Below are 17,172 nucleotides of genomic sequence, written 5' to 3'. Positions count from 1 at the left end.
GTGGCCAGCAACAGATGAACTCTGGCTTGTTCCAGCCAGCCCGAGCCCTGAAGGGGTTTCCAGGGTTTGACACTGTGTTTTGGCTCATTTTTATTCTGGAAGAGGGCTCTGGAGAGTCACAATCATTGGGATCACTGCCGTTGTGGAAGAGAGCTTGCACTGTAGTTATCCGATTCTTCCTGATTCTCCATCTTCTGTGCTTGCATCTTTCTAAGTTTGTTTGCATGGGAACCAGTTTCTCTGCCACCCAGAGGAGGTGTCACACACTGGAATTCGCTGTAATGGTATTTTTACCTTCACAGTTAGGAGCTGCCATTTCCCCCTTCTGTTTCAGTAGGGAAGTTTTTTACCTTGTATAACATTTATTCAGTGCTGTGTGATTCAGACTTTTTAATTAAACACAGAATGCCAGAATGGTTCAGGTTGGAAGGGACCACAGTGGGTTATCTGAGAAGGGTCTCCCACCTCAGGAAGGGTCATCTCAGAGCACATGGCACAGGAATGTGTCCAAACAGTTCTGGAATATCTGCAGCAAGGGAGACTCCACACCCTCTCTGGGCAGCCTGTTCAGTGCTTGGTCACTGCCCAGGGAAGGAGTTCTTCCTCATGTTCAGGTGGAAATTTCTGGGCATCATTTTCTACCCATGACCTCTTGTCCCATTGCTGGGTGCCCCCAAGCACAGCCTGGTCCAGCCTTTGACACCTCCTTTCAGACATACTTTACTACCTGACTTTCTTCAAAGCAAGGTAGAGAGAACACGCAGGTTTTGGGAGGGTTGGTTTGTTGGGAAGGTTGGATTGTAAGGAAGCAATCCTCTGGCTGTGCTTGTGTTCTGGGATGTTTGTGCTCTCCAGGCTACCAGATGGGTCTTTCCTGGCATCTCATCAAAGTGCACAGCAACTAGTGCGTGGCAATTATCTCGGGATTCCCTGCTAAAGCACCACAAATGAAAACAAGGAGATTGCCAGTACAGGAAAGGGGAAATAATCCAACCACTTGCACGCAGGAAACAATGTCACAGCAAAGCACCCAGAGATGAGCTGAGGGATTTGTACTGCTTGGCAATGCCATTCTGCAAGGCTTGGGCGAGATGGATGCTCTGCCACTCGTGACTTGGTGCATCTCCTGTTTTCCAGGTATTTTCAGTGCCCTCCCAAGTTTGGCCTCTTTGCTCCCATCCACAAGGTGATCCGCATTGGGTTCCCATCCACCAGCCCTGCCAAGGCAAAGAAGAGCAAGAGGATGGCCATGGGAGTGTCAGCCCTGACCCACAGCCCCAGCAGCTCCTCCATCAGCTCCGTCAGCTCCGTGGCCTCGTCGGTCGGGGGCAGGCCCAGCCGCAGTGGGCTGGTAAGTGGCTCCTTCCATGGACTGGGCAGCCTCGATCCACATCTGTGACCAGGCTCCACAAAGCGGTTGGGGTTTTCTTTCAGCAGCTCTTCCTTCAGTGAGGTGGGAGGAGTGGAGTGTGGGATGTTGTTACCCACTTTACAGATGGTTTCCCTCCGTGGACGCAGGAGTTGTAACAGACACGGAGCGACTGTGACTGTTAAAGAGGCTGAAATGTGATTTGCAGTGTGATAGTCTGGGTTCTGCTGTCAAGGGCAGGTTTATGAGGGATCCCTGCAGAAAAAGGCCACTGTTTCAGTCCCACAGGGTTGTGAGCAGTGTGCTCTGCAGTGACCAGCTGTGCAAAGCTCCTGCAGTGACTGGAGGGTGACGCTGTCCTGGATCACATGCCTGGGGCTTTGGCAGGTGCTCAAGCAGGGGGACAGCAGAGCAGGCAGCAATATTATTAAAAGCTCTGGCTCTGTCATAGTGTGTACTGCAGAGCACCTGCAGTCCACTTGGCTGGGGATGAGGGTGCAGTGTCACTCTGGGGAGTGGATCTGGTTTCTAGTTGAGATTATTCTGCCCAGCTGAGCTCACTTTTTGGGACTTCACCAGTGCAGGTCACCAATAAAATGTATTTAAGAAGGCAGATGATACAATGCATGATAATCTTTCCTGACCCAATTCACATCCCACATCCTGTACTTTTGGAAATGGTCCTTTCATTGCAGTGCAGAGGAACTGCTGAGCTTTTGTGAGCATTGTCCAGGTGCTTCACAGACTTAACCTCACCTGTGTGGTCCAGAGCTGCAACTGCAGCTCTGTACAGCTGAATAAACGATCATTAGGTGAGCAGATTTAACAGGGGACTTCAGCTATTCTGGGCTGGGGAGGACATGGCTTTACCCCATCTCTTTTTAACTCTTTTTCCAGCTGACAGAGACCTCTTCTCGATACGCCCGAAAAATCTCTGGCACCACAGCTCTGCAGGAGGCACTGAAGGAGAAGCAGCAGCACATTGAACAGCTGCTGGCAGAGCGTGACCTGGAGCGGGCAGAGGTGGCCAAAGCCACCAGCCACATCTGTGAGGTGGAGAAGGAGATTGCCATCATGAAGGCCCAGCACGAGCAGGTAGGAGGTGATGTGGCTTTCTCACTAGCTCTCAAATATCTGAGTATTTGATATCCCCTGAAAGTTTCAGGTTGTGACATTACCCCTGTACGTGAAACTTGGGCTCTGCATTTCTAATTTTGATGTGGTGAGTTAAGCTGAGGCTCTTTCTCCATTCTCCCAGTGTCACATGTGCTCTCTCTGCCCCGAGCCAGGAGCAGGAAAAGGGCTGTCTGTGCCAAATAAAAGGCAGTAGATAGTTTGTGTCTGGAAGATCAATACATTTCAATGCTGAAATGCAAGTGGAGAGTAAATTTGTTCCCCTCAGCTACCCAGTCTGGCCGTGGCTGTGACTGCATTGCAGTGATTTTTGTGGTGCTGAGAACATCAACTCAGTTCATATGCCACAGCTTTCCTGCCAGAGAGAATGTTTTTATCACATTAATAAAGTCAGGAGATCTGGAAGGAAAACAGGCTGATCATATTAGGTTGTTTTGGGGTTTTTTTATGAGCATTTGTACAAAGGGTATTTTATGCACTTTGGATGCTTAAAGAGAGGATTTGCTTGTGCTGTTTGTCAGTGTAGATCTTCAGTGACTGTTGGTGTCCTAAATGACTTCCTTATGCTTATAAAGCCCAGTCAGCTACCTAGGAGCAGGGATGGCACTGTATATGTGTGGCAGGTCACACCTACCTGTCCAAAATGCAGGAGAAGTTTGGAAATCAATTGCAAGCTGATGGCTTTCTTGTGTGTAGTGTTTCCCAGTAATTATCAGTAACAAATGAATTAACAGCAATCTGAAATGTTTCTTATTTCGTGACCAGATAACCTCTGACACTAGATTTTCAAAACTGTTCAGGCTTCAAGTTCTTAACTCAGAGCTGGATTCTCCAAAGGGCTCAAGTCAGAGGGGCACTGAAGTGTGGACCAAACTTACAGCTGCTGGAGACTGAGCAATTTTTGTCTTCCTCATACCCACATCCTGTGCTCTTTGGAAAATCTGCTCTCTTACCACAGTGTCCTTTGAAACAGATCATCAAAACTCTCCATTCCCTTGTTCTGATCCTTTTTTTTTAAACAACCCTGTACTTCATACACTGGTGACTTTTGTGCTTGGGCTCTTGTTTTGCTGCAGTATGTCACAGAGGCAGAGGGAAACCTCCAGCGAGCACGAGCCTTGGTGGATGGGATGCAGAAGGAGAAGATTGAGCTGTTGAACCAGCTGGAAGAGGAGAAGAGGTAAAGCAGGAGTGTGGTGAGGGAGGTGCAGTCATGTATGGGCAGTGGCAAAGGCTACAGGTGGTTCTGGCTGAGGATAGAGTATAAAATAAGTGTTGGATCATAAACAGGCCTGTGCAGGCTGGGCCATTGCAGACCCCTCTGTACAACCTTCCCCTTTGTTTGTGATGTGCTGATCTTGAGGACATTCCTGCTGAGGAAGGGAAGCCAAACTGGAGTACAGCCTTACTGTGGTGTGATTCACCCTCTCCCCGCATCCCAGAGGCTCCATCCATGTGTATATGATGATGCATTTCCTCTCTGGATAAGAGTGAAGATCTGCTTGTCCTTGTATATATGGAGTCCAATTTCTCCATATATATAATTAAACTCTTCAGTGGGAATAGAAAGACATTTCTGTGCATTAGATAACTGAAAACAGTTTTGGTTTCAATTGACTGATGCCCCTCCTGAGGATGAATTGTTCTTTTGTGCATGTCTCCCTCTTCTTCTGGTAGGCAGCTCGCTTTCCCAGCTCCAGGAGGCCCTTTAACCCAAGACAGCTGAGTTTTTCCCTAAATATCAACAGATGCCTCCTCTAATTAGAAGGAGGTTTAGATAAGGAAGCTTGTTTATGAGGTTAGATATGTACACTCACAGCTATTTTTATCTGTAACAGAATCAGAGTCCTTACATCTGGCTACCAGCTCAACATCCTCATTATTGCCTTTTTTTTTTTTAATCAGTAAAGAGAACAAAGAGGGCTGAGTTTAGCAGAAAATTGAATTATTTTGTATTGTTAGTGGGTTCTCTCTTCCAAAATAGAAGAGTCCTCGACATGCCTGTGTTTGTGCTTGTGGTTCCATGTGCATTTATCCATTACTGGCCTGTACAGTCTGTGGGGAAGGCTTTTCTGCCAGGGTAACTCACAGTTTCCACGTTGTGGAAACATTAAGCACTGCCCACCCTCTGCCAAGGAGTCAGAGGTTCCAATTCCCTTGGAATACTTTGTATGGACCCCGTGCATTTGGCACAGGAATTGCCCAGTGCTCAGCTGGAGGATAACAAGGTTTAAATAAAGCAGTGACACTTGGCTGTGGTTTGCATGTTTTCAGGATCCCAGTGTCAGAGAACAGTAGCTGTGTGTGTCTGGGAGGATGTACCTTGCAAGAAGGCCATGTTTGCTGTGTGGAAAGCTTGTCCTGCTCCATGGATCTTGCAGCTCAGTTTCTGCTGAGCTGTTTGTATCCAAAGGTGGTCTGTCTCCCTCTCCTCTCAGACTTTGGTTCTGCAGACCATGATGTTGTTGGTTTTGTTTTTTTTCCTAGAACACAAAAAATCTTACCAGTAGCTTTTGGGCAGCTTTTCCATTTGTTTGTAATGATCTCTCCATTGATGCCCTGTCCCACCAATCCATAAAACTTGAGTAAGGGTCATAGTGAAGAGGCCCCATGTGTGTGGCTGCTTAGACAGAGGGTGCTGGTCTGAGTGTTCCTGATTGCTCTTTGTGTCTTTTCCTCTCCCCAGGAAAGTGGAGGACTTGCAGTTCCGTGTGGAGGAAGAATCCATTACAAAGGGGGATCTGGAGGTAATTCCTAACGATGTTACCAAATTATGGGGTCAAAACCTGAAACTGCATGTGGGGCCTCCCTCAAGTAACCTCTGCCACCTTTTACTCCAGTCTAAGCAATACTTAATGGATGGCTTTGGACCTGCTGTGAACACCAGGGTGTAAACTGTGAGGATTGATCTTTGGTGTGTTGCCCAATGACTACTCACACTGGGAGCTGCATGGAATTAATCTGTCACCCTGAGTTGCCAAGTCATGTTAAAATCTTTATCTGAATGTGTTGCAACATATGTTATTCCATCTAGAAATGAATTGACTGCTCAGTCTCTATCCCTGCAGTGTCCTCCTCTTAGCAACTGGTGGGGCACACATGATCTCCTGGTTGGATGCTGTTAAATTCCAGATGAAATGCTATATATCCTGAGGAATCCTTGTGTGGAGTCCCCTGCCCACAGGTGTGGGGTTGGACACCAGGGCTGACACCCTGTCATTGGGAAGGGCTGTTGCAGTGAGCATTGTGCAAACTGGAAGTGATGTTGGGAGCTTGCCCTTGAGTGGGAGGCTTTTCCAGGGGAGAAAAAAAGAAAAGAAAATCTCTCTGTGAAAGCAAGGCCCTGCTCTCCACGTGTAAATCAAGAGGATTTCCCTTCTCTTTAGCCAGAGTGCCAGGTTAGTAACAGCCAGAAATGTCAAGGGCCCTGTGCCTGTTATTTGCTGTCAGTCATAGCAATAGAAGCCCAGGAAAATTGGAAAACTAGGCAATGGATATGTTGCTGTGGTTGTGACCCTCTTGGCACAAACCTCTCCTCTTCACCCAGAAGCTGAAGGAGCTGTTTGACAGGGTGTAAATCAGCACTGCACTGATAGCAGACCTTTGCTAAAGCACAGCAAGTGCAGTTTCTGGCTGGTGTGTGGGTGCAAAATCAGGTTTCCATTGACCCTTGAGCTGACAGGTTCCCCCAGTGTTGTAGAGAAAGGTGGTTGATCCATCCATCATTCCCTTTGAGAGCAGTGAATTGTCCCTGTGGAAACTCCAAGTGTTTAAGCCTGGCTGTGTAAAACTGGCAACGGGACCAGGGTTAACCACCAGGTGTATTTGGATGTACTTTTTTTTTTTTTTTAAAGCCATCATGCTTAGCAAGATGATAAACTGCTGTGACATATCCTCACACTGGGACCTGCAGTCATAGATCTGATTTTCCTGGGTGGGAAGGAATTATTATGGGAATGTGGCCAAGCTTCCAGCTGTTACAGTCCTGTCCTCACTTCCATATTTGTCTGTATGAAAGACCAAATAGCTTAGGAAAGCTTGATTTCCTGTGATCCAGGGAACTGGGATGTTCTCCATGAGTCCAACATCGGTGCCAGCACAGGCATTGGCAGAGGGCTTGGCTGTGGTCAGTTTTTACATCCTGTCCTGTCTAATTTGGATACTCATACTTGAATGAGTGACCCCCTGGAGCAAAATCTCACCTTCCTGCTTTGTTGTGGAGGCAGTTAGGATTTCCAGAAGTAAGTAATTAACTTTTGAGGGGAAAAAGAACCTCCAGGCCTCCTATTGGAAATCAAGGAGGGTAAGTGCTCCTTTATGCTTTGGTGTTTTTCCTGGGAAAAGGCTGTTCCTGATATTCTTCATGTGAAATCATAACAAAGTCAAGCAGTGGCTGCAAGCACAGCCCTTGGCATCCCTCTCTGGAGCTGAATGGACCAAAAGCAAAACCCAGTGACAGTTGACTTCCCTCCTCTGGTCTTGTAGTCCTCTTACACCACCAGCTCTTCCAAATATTCAGAGGGGAATGTTTATCTTGACTTAACAGACAGTGATGGATATGATGGTAAGAACAGATTCTCTCTCTGTGGTCCCTGGATCCCGGGTTTCTGCTGAAGGCTTGGCTGAATCCCTACTGTTTGTCCCAGTAGTATGTAGGTTTTGAACAAATCCAGGGCTCTTGGGTGTTGAGCATGGCAGGCAGCATCCTTGGAAACTCTCTGACCAAAGAAATCCTTCTGTTGGAGGCCTGATGATACAGATCAAGGTTTTGGACCTCTGGTAGAGCAGCTGTGGATTTAGCACTGAAATGAAGTTATGAATTCAACCCATTTTTGATCCAGGTTGGCAATGCTGATGCTGTGGTGCTTTGGAAGATGAAAAAACAAATGCAGGAAAAGCTTTCAAGAGCTTTGCAAGATGAAAAACAAACACAGGAAAAGCTTTCAGGAAAGGCTTTTTGTGGTGGAAAAAACACAGTTTATAGGAAATATTATCCTCATCAAGGAACTCTGTCATGCTCATCTCCTGGGTCCTGCAGCATGTCTTGGATGCCTCTGGGAAGTCAGTTTGTAATTTGTGAACAGTAATTTAAGGCTAATAGCTACAAGTAGGTCTGAAATTCATATCTGAACTTCCTCAAAGTGCAGGAAAACTTCGAATTTGAGGCTCTGACTCATCCTGGCTAGTGTTGGCAAACCAACTTGCATAAAATAACACAGGATTTGATGCAAATATAAAGTTAAGGGCTGTAAAACAGTTGATCTAACTTTCTTCCCTGTTGATTTTTTTTTTTTTACTCTATTTTAATATGTTTTTCCAGACTTGGAAAACAGAAGGATTAATAGGTACTGAGCAAGAATATCAGATGTGGTTGACTGGGAACTTGATTGTCAACCCCAGGACTCTGGAGTCTCTTTGGGAAGTCCAGAGATGAGTTTTGTACTAGGTCAGCTTCTTCAGGTAGCCAAACTCTGATGTGCTGCCACCAGTTAATTCACTGATGTCCATGGAATATTTATTCCTGTAAGTAAAATCAAACCTGGAGCCTCTATCTTGAAATGTGGATCTTTGAGCTTTGCAGAGAGCAGAATTAATTTTATTTAAGTAAGTAAATATTTTTCTTTTTCTTATTAGGATGCATTCAGCCAACTTTTGCACTTAAATGATATTATTTGGGGGTTTGATATTTAGGTTCTTGAACGGACATCTTTTTTCCCCTCCTTCAGGGGTCAAATAGAGCACATAAAATAAGGAGTAGTCCTGAATATATCTTGAAGTTGAGATCTTCACCATCTATGAATACATGTGTAATGATATTTTTCAAGCCTTAAAACGTGGATTTTTGCAAACCTCAGTTGCCATCATTTATACACAGCTAAGACCTACTTTATAGTAGGGAAAGGCAGAAAATCCTTAAAACTTGTTCCAATAGAAAGAAGGGGAAGCAATTATATGGAAAATGAAGGGCAGAAAATGGGTGTAAAAAGTGGTTCTGAGCAGGTTTATTTGCTTTTTGGTAGATTGATTTTTTTTTTTTTTTAGTTTGGTAAATTAAATTTAATTTAAAGAAAAATGTTGGGTTTGTAAACTAAAAAAAAAAATATGTGAAGGCCAGAGTCTGCATGCATTTCCCCATGTCTCCTCTCCTCTTTTATTTATGGGGAAATTTTACATGATATTTTACAGTGGTGGTTGTGGAGTGCTGAAGTTTGTCACCAAGTGCAGCTTTGTGGTACTTCTGCTTTAAAAGTGAAGGGCACTGAAGCAAAGCCCAAAGTCAGTGCCCCTGGATTTGGGCAGGTTACATAAACTCCTTGTGCTTAGCTTAACCATTTGCCAAAAAAAACAAACAAAACCCCAAAGCAGCAACAACAACAAAACCAAACAAATAAAAACAAAAAACCCCAACCCAAAACAAAATAGTTGTTTTCTTATGCCAAGGCTGGTGGAGTCTTGGTGTGCAAAAATCACTTCTTGAGATTCCAGGCAGCCCTATACAAACCCAAAGCACTGATTTGTAGGACAGTTGGGAATCTCAGTCTCCCTGATTTGCTTCAGTGCAGTGTATTTGGGGTTTTACAACACTCCATGAACAGTATGACCTTCTTGTTCTCCCACTTAGTGCAGGGGTCACAGAGTCTCCAGAGCAAAAAGAGGATGGGAACTTCCAACTCTTTTCAGTCTACCTTGTGATCCTTCTTGAGGAGAGACTCAGAGGATCATTGCAAGGTCTTTGCATTCCCTGTGTGGTGCAAAGGCCTTGTACTGGTGGGAGCTTTGCTTTTTAGGAAGTGTCTCCAGCTGCTGCAGGAAAACCCTGAAACAAGGTTTCTAATGCAGAAGGGATGTTTTCCATCACATATTCAGTTTTCCTGTGAATAGCCACTACAAGTACCATGTAAAATCCCTTAGGGACCGTTTTCTATTTGGTTGGATTTTCCCTCCTTGTTTGGATCTTTATTCTCCTCCTGTTGTGAACTGCCTTTCCTTGTCTTGTACGCCGGAGATGATGTTGCAGCCTTCTCTTTCCCTCTCTTTCTCTCTCTGTCTCCCTCTCCCTTCCCCTCCTCCCACCTCCACTGTTCTCTTTTCCCTCTGTGTGACCAGACTCAGACGCAGTTGGAGCATGCCCGAATACGGGAGCTCGAGCAGAGCCTGCTGTTTGAGAAGGCACAGGCTGAAAAACTCCTCAGAGAATTAGAGGACACCAGGGTAATGGACCCCCACTTGCCCTGCCTGCAGAACAGCGCTTGCCCCTGCGTTGATGCTCATGATGCCTTGCTTTTGGGTTTCTTTCTTTTGGTTTTTATGGGGTTGATTGATTTTTGGCTTGAACTTTAAGCTTCCCTGATTTTTTATTTTTTTTTCTTGGTTGGTTGGTTTTTATTTGCTCTCTCTCCTGGGAATAGTAGTATGATATGATTTCTAGCTTTGCTTCTCATGTGGGGACTTGTTTCTCAGACTGAGTTTGCTGCTCTGCCCCATGCCACCATCTGACACACGAGCTCTTCACAATTCATTTTTCAATTAACATATCCCAATAATATCTGCACCCTGCACAATTCATTCTGCATTGAGGCTGCAGTAGGAAATGACATTGCAATCAGCATTCCCTTTGCTCCCCCCTGCCAGCTGTGGGAGCTGCCATCTGCAACGGGACATACTGGTTAGGGCAGGTGGGCCTGCTCTGATCCTTGGACCAGGCTGCCCAGAAGAATCCTAAAAGCAGACAGATCTGGAAAGGGCTTTTTCACGCTGGTGTGGTTGTGGGAAGCAGCAAACTTGCTGCAGTGAGCTTATGTCTCACCAATGGGTTTGAAAGCTGTAGAAAAAGCAAACATGAGGGACTCCAAAAGGTCTGGCTGGTTTGAACCCCCCTGTGCCCTCCTAAAATAACCACCACCAGCCTCCTGGGCCGATGGTTGGTGGGGAAACAGCAATTGAAACGGAGTAGAATTCATCACTTAGGTTTTGGCTCGGTTTCCTTGTTTCTTCTGCTTTTTTTCTAATATTTCATCTAGTCAAATCTCTTCTCCATCCACAGCTGCAGCACCCTGAACTCCCTGTGACTCACAGGTAGTTCAGCCCTGCCAGGTTACAATCAGATCCTAAGATATTGATCCATAGCCCTTATGCTCAGTGTTCACCATGGCCAGATTTATTGTCTTGCATCCTCTAGCCTCCTACGTTATTTTGACTTTGCTAATAAACTCTAACAAGTACTCATGTGTAAAAATCCCTTTTCCTTTTTACACCAGGGTAAACAAATTCTGTTACAGCAGAGGGGTCTGTAGGCTGAGGATTGCTGAGCAATAAAGGAAACATGATATGCTTAATGCTGGTTTCGATGCTTGTGATATTCCTGCATGTGCAGTCACATCTCCTCTGTGCATCATCTGGCAGGATGCCTGGTCTGAAAACATAATGCCCTTCCAGGACATTATTTTTCATAAACCACCGTTGCTCTCTAGCGAATTTCAATGGATATTTCCAAGATGTTTTTCTGTGGAAAGCGAGAGGTTCCTATTAGAGGAAAACAAATTGCAATTGGCACAGTCATAACTGCGAGTTGTCAGTGCTGGTTACCCTGGTGCAAAACTGTGCTCAAGTTGGAGGGTGCCGGGTGTTCTTTTGCTGTTTATTTGAATTTTGACTGATGTACTTTGGATTTACCTCCACTGGAGCACACTTACTAAAGGGGGAGGACGCAGCGGTGAGAGGCGGGCGCTGACTTTGTGTTCTCTGTTGTGTTGCAGTTAACAACAGTGGCAGAGAAGTCCAGGATCCTGCAGCTGGAGGAGGAGCTGAGCCTCAGGCGCAGCGAGGTGGACGAGCTCCGTCAGTGCCTCAGGAGCTCTCACCAAGCAGAGAGCCCCGAGCATAACCTGGGCTTGCAGTCGGAGGCTCTTCGGCTGCGGGATCAGCTGCTCTCTGCCAACAAGGAGCATCAGAAGGAGAGCAGCCAGCTGAAGGAGAAGTATGAGAAGACGTTAAAGAAGTACCAGCAGGAGATGGAGAAGCTGAAGTCTGTCAACGAGAAGTACTCGCAGGAAATCGTTGACCTAAAGCATAAAGTTCAGCAAGCCACTAACGAGAACATGGGGCTCATGGACAACTGGAAGTCCAAGTTGGACACGTTGGCTTCTGACCACCAGAAGTCTCTGGAGGACCTGAAAGCCACACTGAACTCAGGCCCTGACACCCAGCACAAGGAGATCGTGGAGCTGAAGGCAGTGGTGGAGAGTATAAAGATGGAGCACCAGCTTGAGCTGGAGAACCTGAAAGCAAAGCATGACATTGAGACAGCTGTGCATGTAAAGGAGAAAGAGAGTCTCAAACTGAAGCTGCAGGAGGCTTTGGATGAAGTGGAAAAAAGCAACAGCAACTGGAAAATGCAACTGGAAACCAAAAGCAGTCAGCACCTTCTTGAGCTCCAGGATGTGAAGGACAAGTGTCGAGATGCTGAGCTGAGGGTGCATGAACTGGAGAAACTTCATGGTGAATACACAGACCAGACAGAAGCAATAGCTTTCTTGAAAGAGCAGATTTCTTTGGCTGAAAAGAAGATGTTGGACTATGAAACGTTACAGAAAACAGAAGCCCAGAGCAAACAGGAGATCCAAAGATTGCAGGAAAAAGTGCTTGTCTTAGAGAACAAGCTGCAGTCCATGGAGGCCCTGCACCCTTCTCAGCATGCAAATGTATGACTTTGGGGTAGTTTTGCTTGTTTATCATCACTGTTGGTAACCCTTCCTAGGAGTAGCCCTCAGCTGCTGCCTCGTGCAGTTTTCTGAGGCTCAAATACCTGGATGTTTTTTTCCTTCCACTGACAGTGCTCCTTCTGCACTGTATCTCCATGCTGAAGGTGTCTTCCCACTCTTGAAATCCAGTAGGAAAAATACGAGTCAGGAGAAGCAAGTGGGGCCACACCTGGGCTTGGAGGCTGCTGTGGCAGCAGAGCAGGGTGGTTGTGGTTTGTCAGGGTGGGCTCTCATCCTGAGCAAGCAGCGTTCTGAGCTGGAAAAGCATCATTCTTACAGTACAGGTGTATTCCTCCAAGGAGCTGCAGCAGCCTTGGTGTCCTTTGGGGTGGGTGGAGGGAGAGGGTGGATGAACAGTTGCCCTGAGATAGGGCAACATTGCTTTCTCAGCACCTGGAGCAGGATTTAAGAGCCCCAGTGAGGGGGCTGAGCTGTGGGATGGGAGGGGGGATGTGCCAGCAGCACAGCAGAGGCGGTGGGGAGACTTCACAGCATGTATGGGAGACAAGGAAATGTTGATTTGAGGATTATAGTGGGAGGGCTGCTGGCAAGGGTCAGGATGGCACCAGGCTGGGGAAACAAAATGCCTGATTGAATATGAGTCCTGAGCCTCCCAGGGAAGGCTGGAATAAGAGCAGTAATAATATGAAGAGGTCGTTTTTCTGTGGCCTTTGTCTCTTTGTCATCCTTTTTTTTTTAATAGTCCCACAGGATGCCATCATCCTGCCTTTGTGCATGGCACAGGGACACGTGGCTGGTTCTGCACTGGAGTGAGGGGGGAGATTGCTACTTCTGGCTCGAGGCTGGGCCCCTATTTGTGTTTGGATTCTGCATGAGAAATGAGCAAAAAACCCCAATTTACCACTTGTCCCTGTGGGGATGCAGAAAATGAAAATAAGCTGTAAAATGTGCATGTTTTAAGAATGCTGTCTTGAAACTTCACTGGTGATGTAGTTGCTGTTCCAGACAGAGTTGCCAGTGAAGTGAATTCAATGCCTGTGTTTAATTTCCCAACACCAACAGCCCCACTGAAACCAGCTGCACCTTCAGGTAACAAAATAAAGCCCATGAGTTCCTGTTGGCCAAGTCAGAGCTTGCAAAAAGGCACACTGAGGAGAGGCAAAAGCCAAGGAGGAATCTACAGCACTGATGGTGTTTCAGGGGTTGCTCCAGCGTGTTTCATCTAGTAGAGACAGTTGGGAACAATAAGTAGAGTCAGGGCCCTGGGAAAAGAGGGCTGTTATTACAACATGTCACCCATGTTATAGCTGAAATTCAAACAGGAATGAATGGAAAAGAAGAAGCTGGAGGCTCCTTCCAGAGCCCTTTAGATAAATGAGAGGGCTCTGGGGGATATTGATACTGGATTAGAAGTGGGGAGTCTTGAAGTAATTATTTCAACTGTGTGTCGATTAAAATCAGGAGAATATGGGAAAAAATGCCTGGGTGAAAGCCTTTGAGGACCACAGGTCAAGTTCTATTTTAAAATGTTAATTTAAAGTGACTGCAATGGTATTAACTGTTTGAGTATTTTAAACAATCAAACATGTCTTGTGACAGTCATTCCTAGATCTTCAAGTGAGAGCCACAACTGTGCTTCCCAAGAGCAGTTTAGTTTTTCTGTACCAAAAGTACATCAGGAAATGGGTTTCCCTTTCAGGGGTGCTCCTGCTTCTGTTTGTGTCCTACAACCCACTCAGACTTCTGGGGACTGACCTCAGGGCTCTCAGTGGTGGCCACAGTGGCCTCATGTCACAGAAAGCTTGACTGTGAGTTCTGTGGCCTCTGGCTTTTCCTTGCAGTATAGAAAAGGGGGGAAAGGCAGAATCCTCTATATGGACCAGCATTTGCTTGTTATTCTTTTTATTGATGCATTCATTCTCTAATTATTATTATTTTATCAATGTGTTTATAACTTGGGGCACAGTTAAGTCCTTCAGAAGCTGAGGAACTCGTTGACTGGTGGGTCTCAAGCTGAGTGCTGGAGAGCATTTGCATCTGAATATTCACTGTGATGGACCAGAGGAGCCTGGTCTGAGGGAGAGCAGCTCTTCCATCACTGTGCAAACTCTGAGTGTGCAGAGCTGGACCCAGAGCTTGTGGGAAAAGCCTGAGCTCTCTTCCCTCCTGGGTGAATCCCACTGTTGTGCTCAGCTGCCTGTTGTGTGTGGGCACTCTCAGATGGTACTGGTTGCCCAAAAGGACAAGTGGCTCCTCTAAACCCTTTATTTCCCTCTTGGGAAAGATGTGAAACACCCTTACTTGGTTATTGAATACCCTCTGCTTTGGATGGGGCTTTGTGGTTCTTAACTTTGCTTTAAATCTTTGGGTAAAATGTTGGTTTACATCTCATGTCTAACATTTATTTCAGATGATTGAAACTAATGATATTTCAGAAGAAAAGATAAAGATGAAGCAGACTATGGAAGGTATGAAACGATAGTTTTTATGTGGAAAACCCTGTTCTAGTAGCTTATGTGCTTTTTCCTCCTCTGACTTTCTGCTCTTGCAGGCACAGCTGCATGGATGGGGCTTAGGAAGTCATTTCATCTCTCAGAATTTGCTGGATGGCATTTGTTGCCTGGCTTTGGTTTTTTCCTTCTCTTCTGGCTGAGTATATGCAGGGAGGGAAGTTTTCATTTTTATTACACACTCACTATGCAGGTGCTGTGGGTTGGAGACAGATCTGGGGAAATAGGTACATTTCCATCTCATCACTGATTCTTACAGCAGGTAAAGTTCAGACCTGAAATGTCATTTGTTCATAGGAGAGGAGTGATGATGGCAGATATTAATGTGACCGGCTTAAAATAACGAGGGCTACTTTTTATTAAGCTTACAATAAATCAAATCAGTCCTTCTACCAAAACTTGGAATTTTATGCACTCAGAAAATTTGCATAAAGGAAATTGAAACTGAACTGCACTCAGCCCCCTCACAGAGGGTGAGCTGTAACCCTGAGTCTGAGCAGCAGCAGAGCTGGATGGCCCAGACAGCCCCTGTTAGGATGCAGCACTTTAAACTGAGGTTACTGGGGACTTTTACTGGCTTAAACTTCACTTAATAGAACCTTTGTTCAGTTTGAGTGTTCCTCCAGCTGGTGGTGGATTCAAACAGAGATGTTTTGTCCTATTTCCATCTGCCCTCAGTGCAAGCCAGGCTTTGTCCATCAGCCTCATTTGTCTTTGCAGGTACAGTTTTATGCAGAGCACATACGTGCTGTACCCCATCCCTGGAAGTGTCCAAGGCCAGGCTGGATGGGGCTTGGAGCAACCTGGGCTAGTGGAAGGTGTCCCTGCCCATGGCAGGGAGTTGGAACAAGATGATCTTTAAGTTCCCTTCCAACCCAAACTGTTCTAGGTTTCTGCACCAAACTGTTTGCTGATTGACAGGTAATTCCTGCCCAGTCATGGCAGAGCTTAGCTGGTCCAGCAGCCACTGCTCTAAATGGTCACTCAGCCCATATGTGTGTTGTTTCCATGCTGAATAAGCCAAAGATAGATAGATGTACTGAAAACAACCAAGTCAGACTTGAGCCACAAAAGCATCAGACTTCAGATCTACAGCTCTGACTGTGGAAATGCATTAGTTCCAGAAAACATGTCTTTTGGAACTATCTCTGCCTTCCAGTGTAGGAGGTGATACAAATAAATGTTCTGAAAGTTCCTTTGGTGGTTTTTATTTATGTTTTATTCCCCTTTTCCCCCCTCCTTTGTGGTTATTTTCTTAAACCTGTTTGATATGACTTCCCAGCTGTGCATCCCACCTCCAAATGCCTGGGAGGTGATGAGATGCAGCGAGAAACACGTGTTATCTGTCTCCTGCTGCTTCTCTGCTGATGAAGGGTACCATCACCATGCCCTGTGCACCCCAACCTGTGCCATACAGTCAACACCTCCCTGATTTGCACAAAGCACTTTCCAGCCTTCTGATCTTTGTCTTTTCATTTCCCCACAGACCTCCAAGACAAGCTGAGTAAAAGAGACAAAGAGGTGTCGTCCCTGGTGTCCCAGACTGAAACTCTAAGGGCCCAAGTAAGTGGTAAGTTTCCCTAATCCAGTGTTGGTGGGAATGAGGCGTTTCCCTCCTCATCCTCTGTTACTGGTGTTGAACAAGGGCCCAGGTGCTGAAATGGGCTGGTGTAAAACATGATGCTGCTGATCTTTCAGTGGGTAATGTTGGTAAAAATTAATTCGGGAGTTGAACACAAACACTGCAGGAAATATTTTGTATCCTGTGAGGGAGGGTTTGGGTTCCCTGAATGTCTAAAGCTAAAGAGAGAGAAGTCAATGGAGCTGAGTGTTGTTTCCAGGATCTCCCCTTAAATAGGGTCAGATCCAGAACTAAACACATCTGTGCTCTTAGGAGTGGGAACTGGGAAAAGGCGAAAAGTGGGAATGTAAGTCAAGGACCAAGTGACCTTTCTTCCCCCAAATCCTCTGCTTCTCATAGCTTTGGAAAATAAATGCAAAACAGCAGAAAAGAAGGCTGATTCAGTGTTCAAAGAAAAGAAGAGGCTGGAAGGGGAACTGGAAGCCTTGACCAAGAAAACACACGATGCTTCAGGGCAACTGGTCCTGATTAGCCAGGAACTGCTCAAGAAGGAAAGGTCAGTGTGCAGGTCTGGAGACAGAGGGGCTCTGTGTGTATTCATGTTCATTCTGGGTGTTTAACTGACCACCTGAAGGAATGTAGACATTGTTGAAGTCCAGCCCCCAGTTTTCCTGTTCTTTAGAGATGCTGATGTGGGAATTTGGTTAGAATTAGGGGCTGTGAATTCTCAGAGGCACTACCCTGTCACTCACTGCTTGCCAGGAGCTGCAAGACAGCTCAGTGCCCATGTAGGTGCTGAATGAAGTCATCTGCAAGCCAGCCAAGCTGGCAGCTGCCCTGCTCCGAAACAGTGCC

At 46.0% G+C, this 17,172-nt stretch overlaps 1 protein-coding gene across 1 annotated transcript in view; it reads left to right on the top strand.

Annotated features, from left to right (window-relative positions):
* The window catches only part of CLIP2 (CAP-Gly domain containing linker protein 2), a 59,974-nt gene that overhangs the window by 34,525 nt on the left and 8,277 nt on the right, over positions 1-17,172 (top strand). The window contains exons 4-13 of the mRNA XM_039389297.1: positions 1,138-1,351; positions 2,267-2,464; positions 3,580-3,683; positions 5,190-5,250; positions 9,611-9,715; positions 11,260-12,204; positions 14,636-14,693; positions 16,222-16,305; positions 16,717-16,873; positions 17,000-17,009. Of these exons, the coding sequence (XP_039245231.1) occupies positions 1,138-1,351; positions 2,267-2,464; positions 3,580-3,683; positions 5,190-5,250; positions 9,611-9,715; positions 11,260-12,204; positions 14,636-14,693; positions 16,222-16,305; positions 16,717-16,873; positions 17,000-17,009 (1,936 nt within the window). The remainder of the gene's footprint in view (positions 1-1,137; positions 1,352-2,266; positions 2,465-3,579; positions 3,684-5,189; positions 5,251-9,610; positions 9,716-11,259; positions 12,205-14,635; positions 14,694-16,221; positions 16,306-16,716; positions 16,874-16,999; positions 17,010-17,172) is intronic.

Source organism: Pipra filicauda, unplaced genomic scaffold (genome assembly GCF_003945595.2).
Source record: "Pipra filicauda isolate LSUMZ 115617 unplaced genomic scaffold, ASM394559v2 scaffold71_size5581439_pilon, whole genome shotgun sequence".
NCBI lineage: Eukaryota > Metazoa > Chordata > Aves > Passeriformes > Pipridae > Pipra > Pipra filicauda.
The sequence above is the reverse complement of the archived record's forward strand: the minus strand, read 5'-3'. Positions and strand labels throughout refer to the sequence as shown.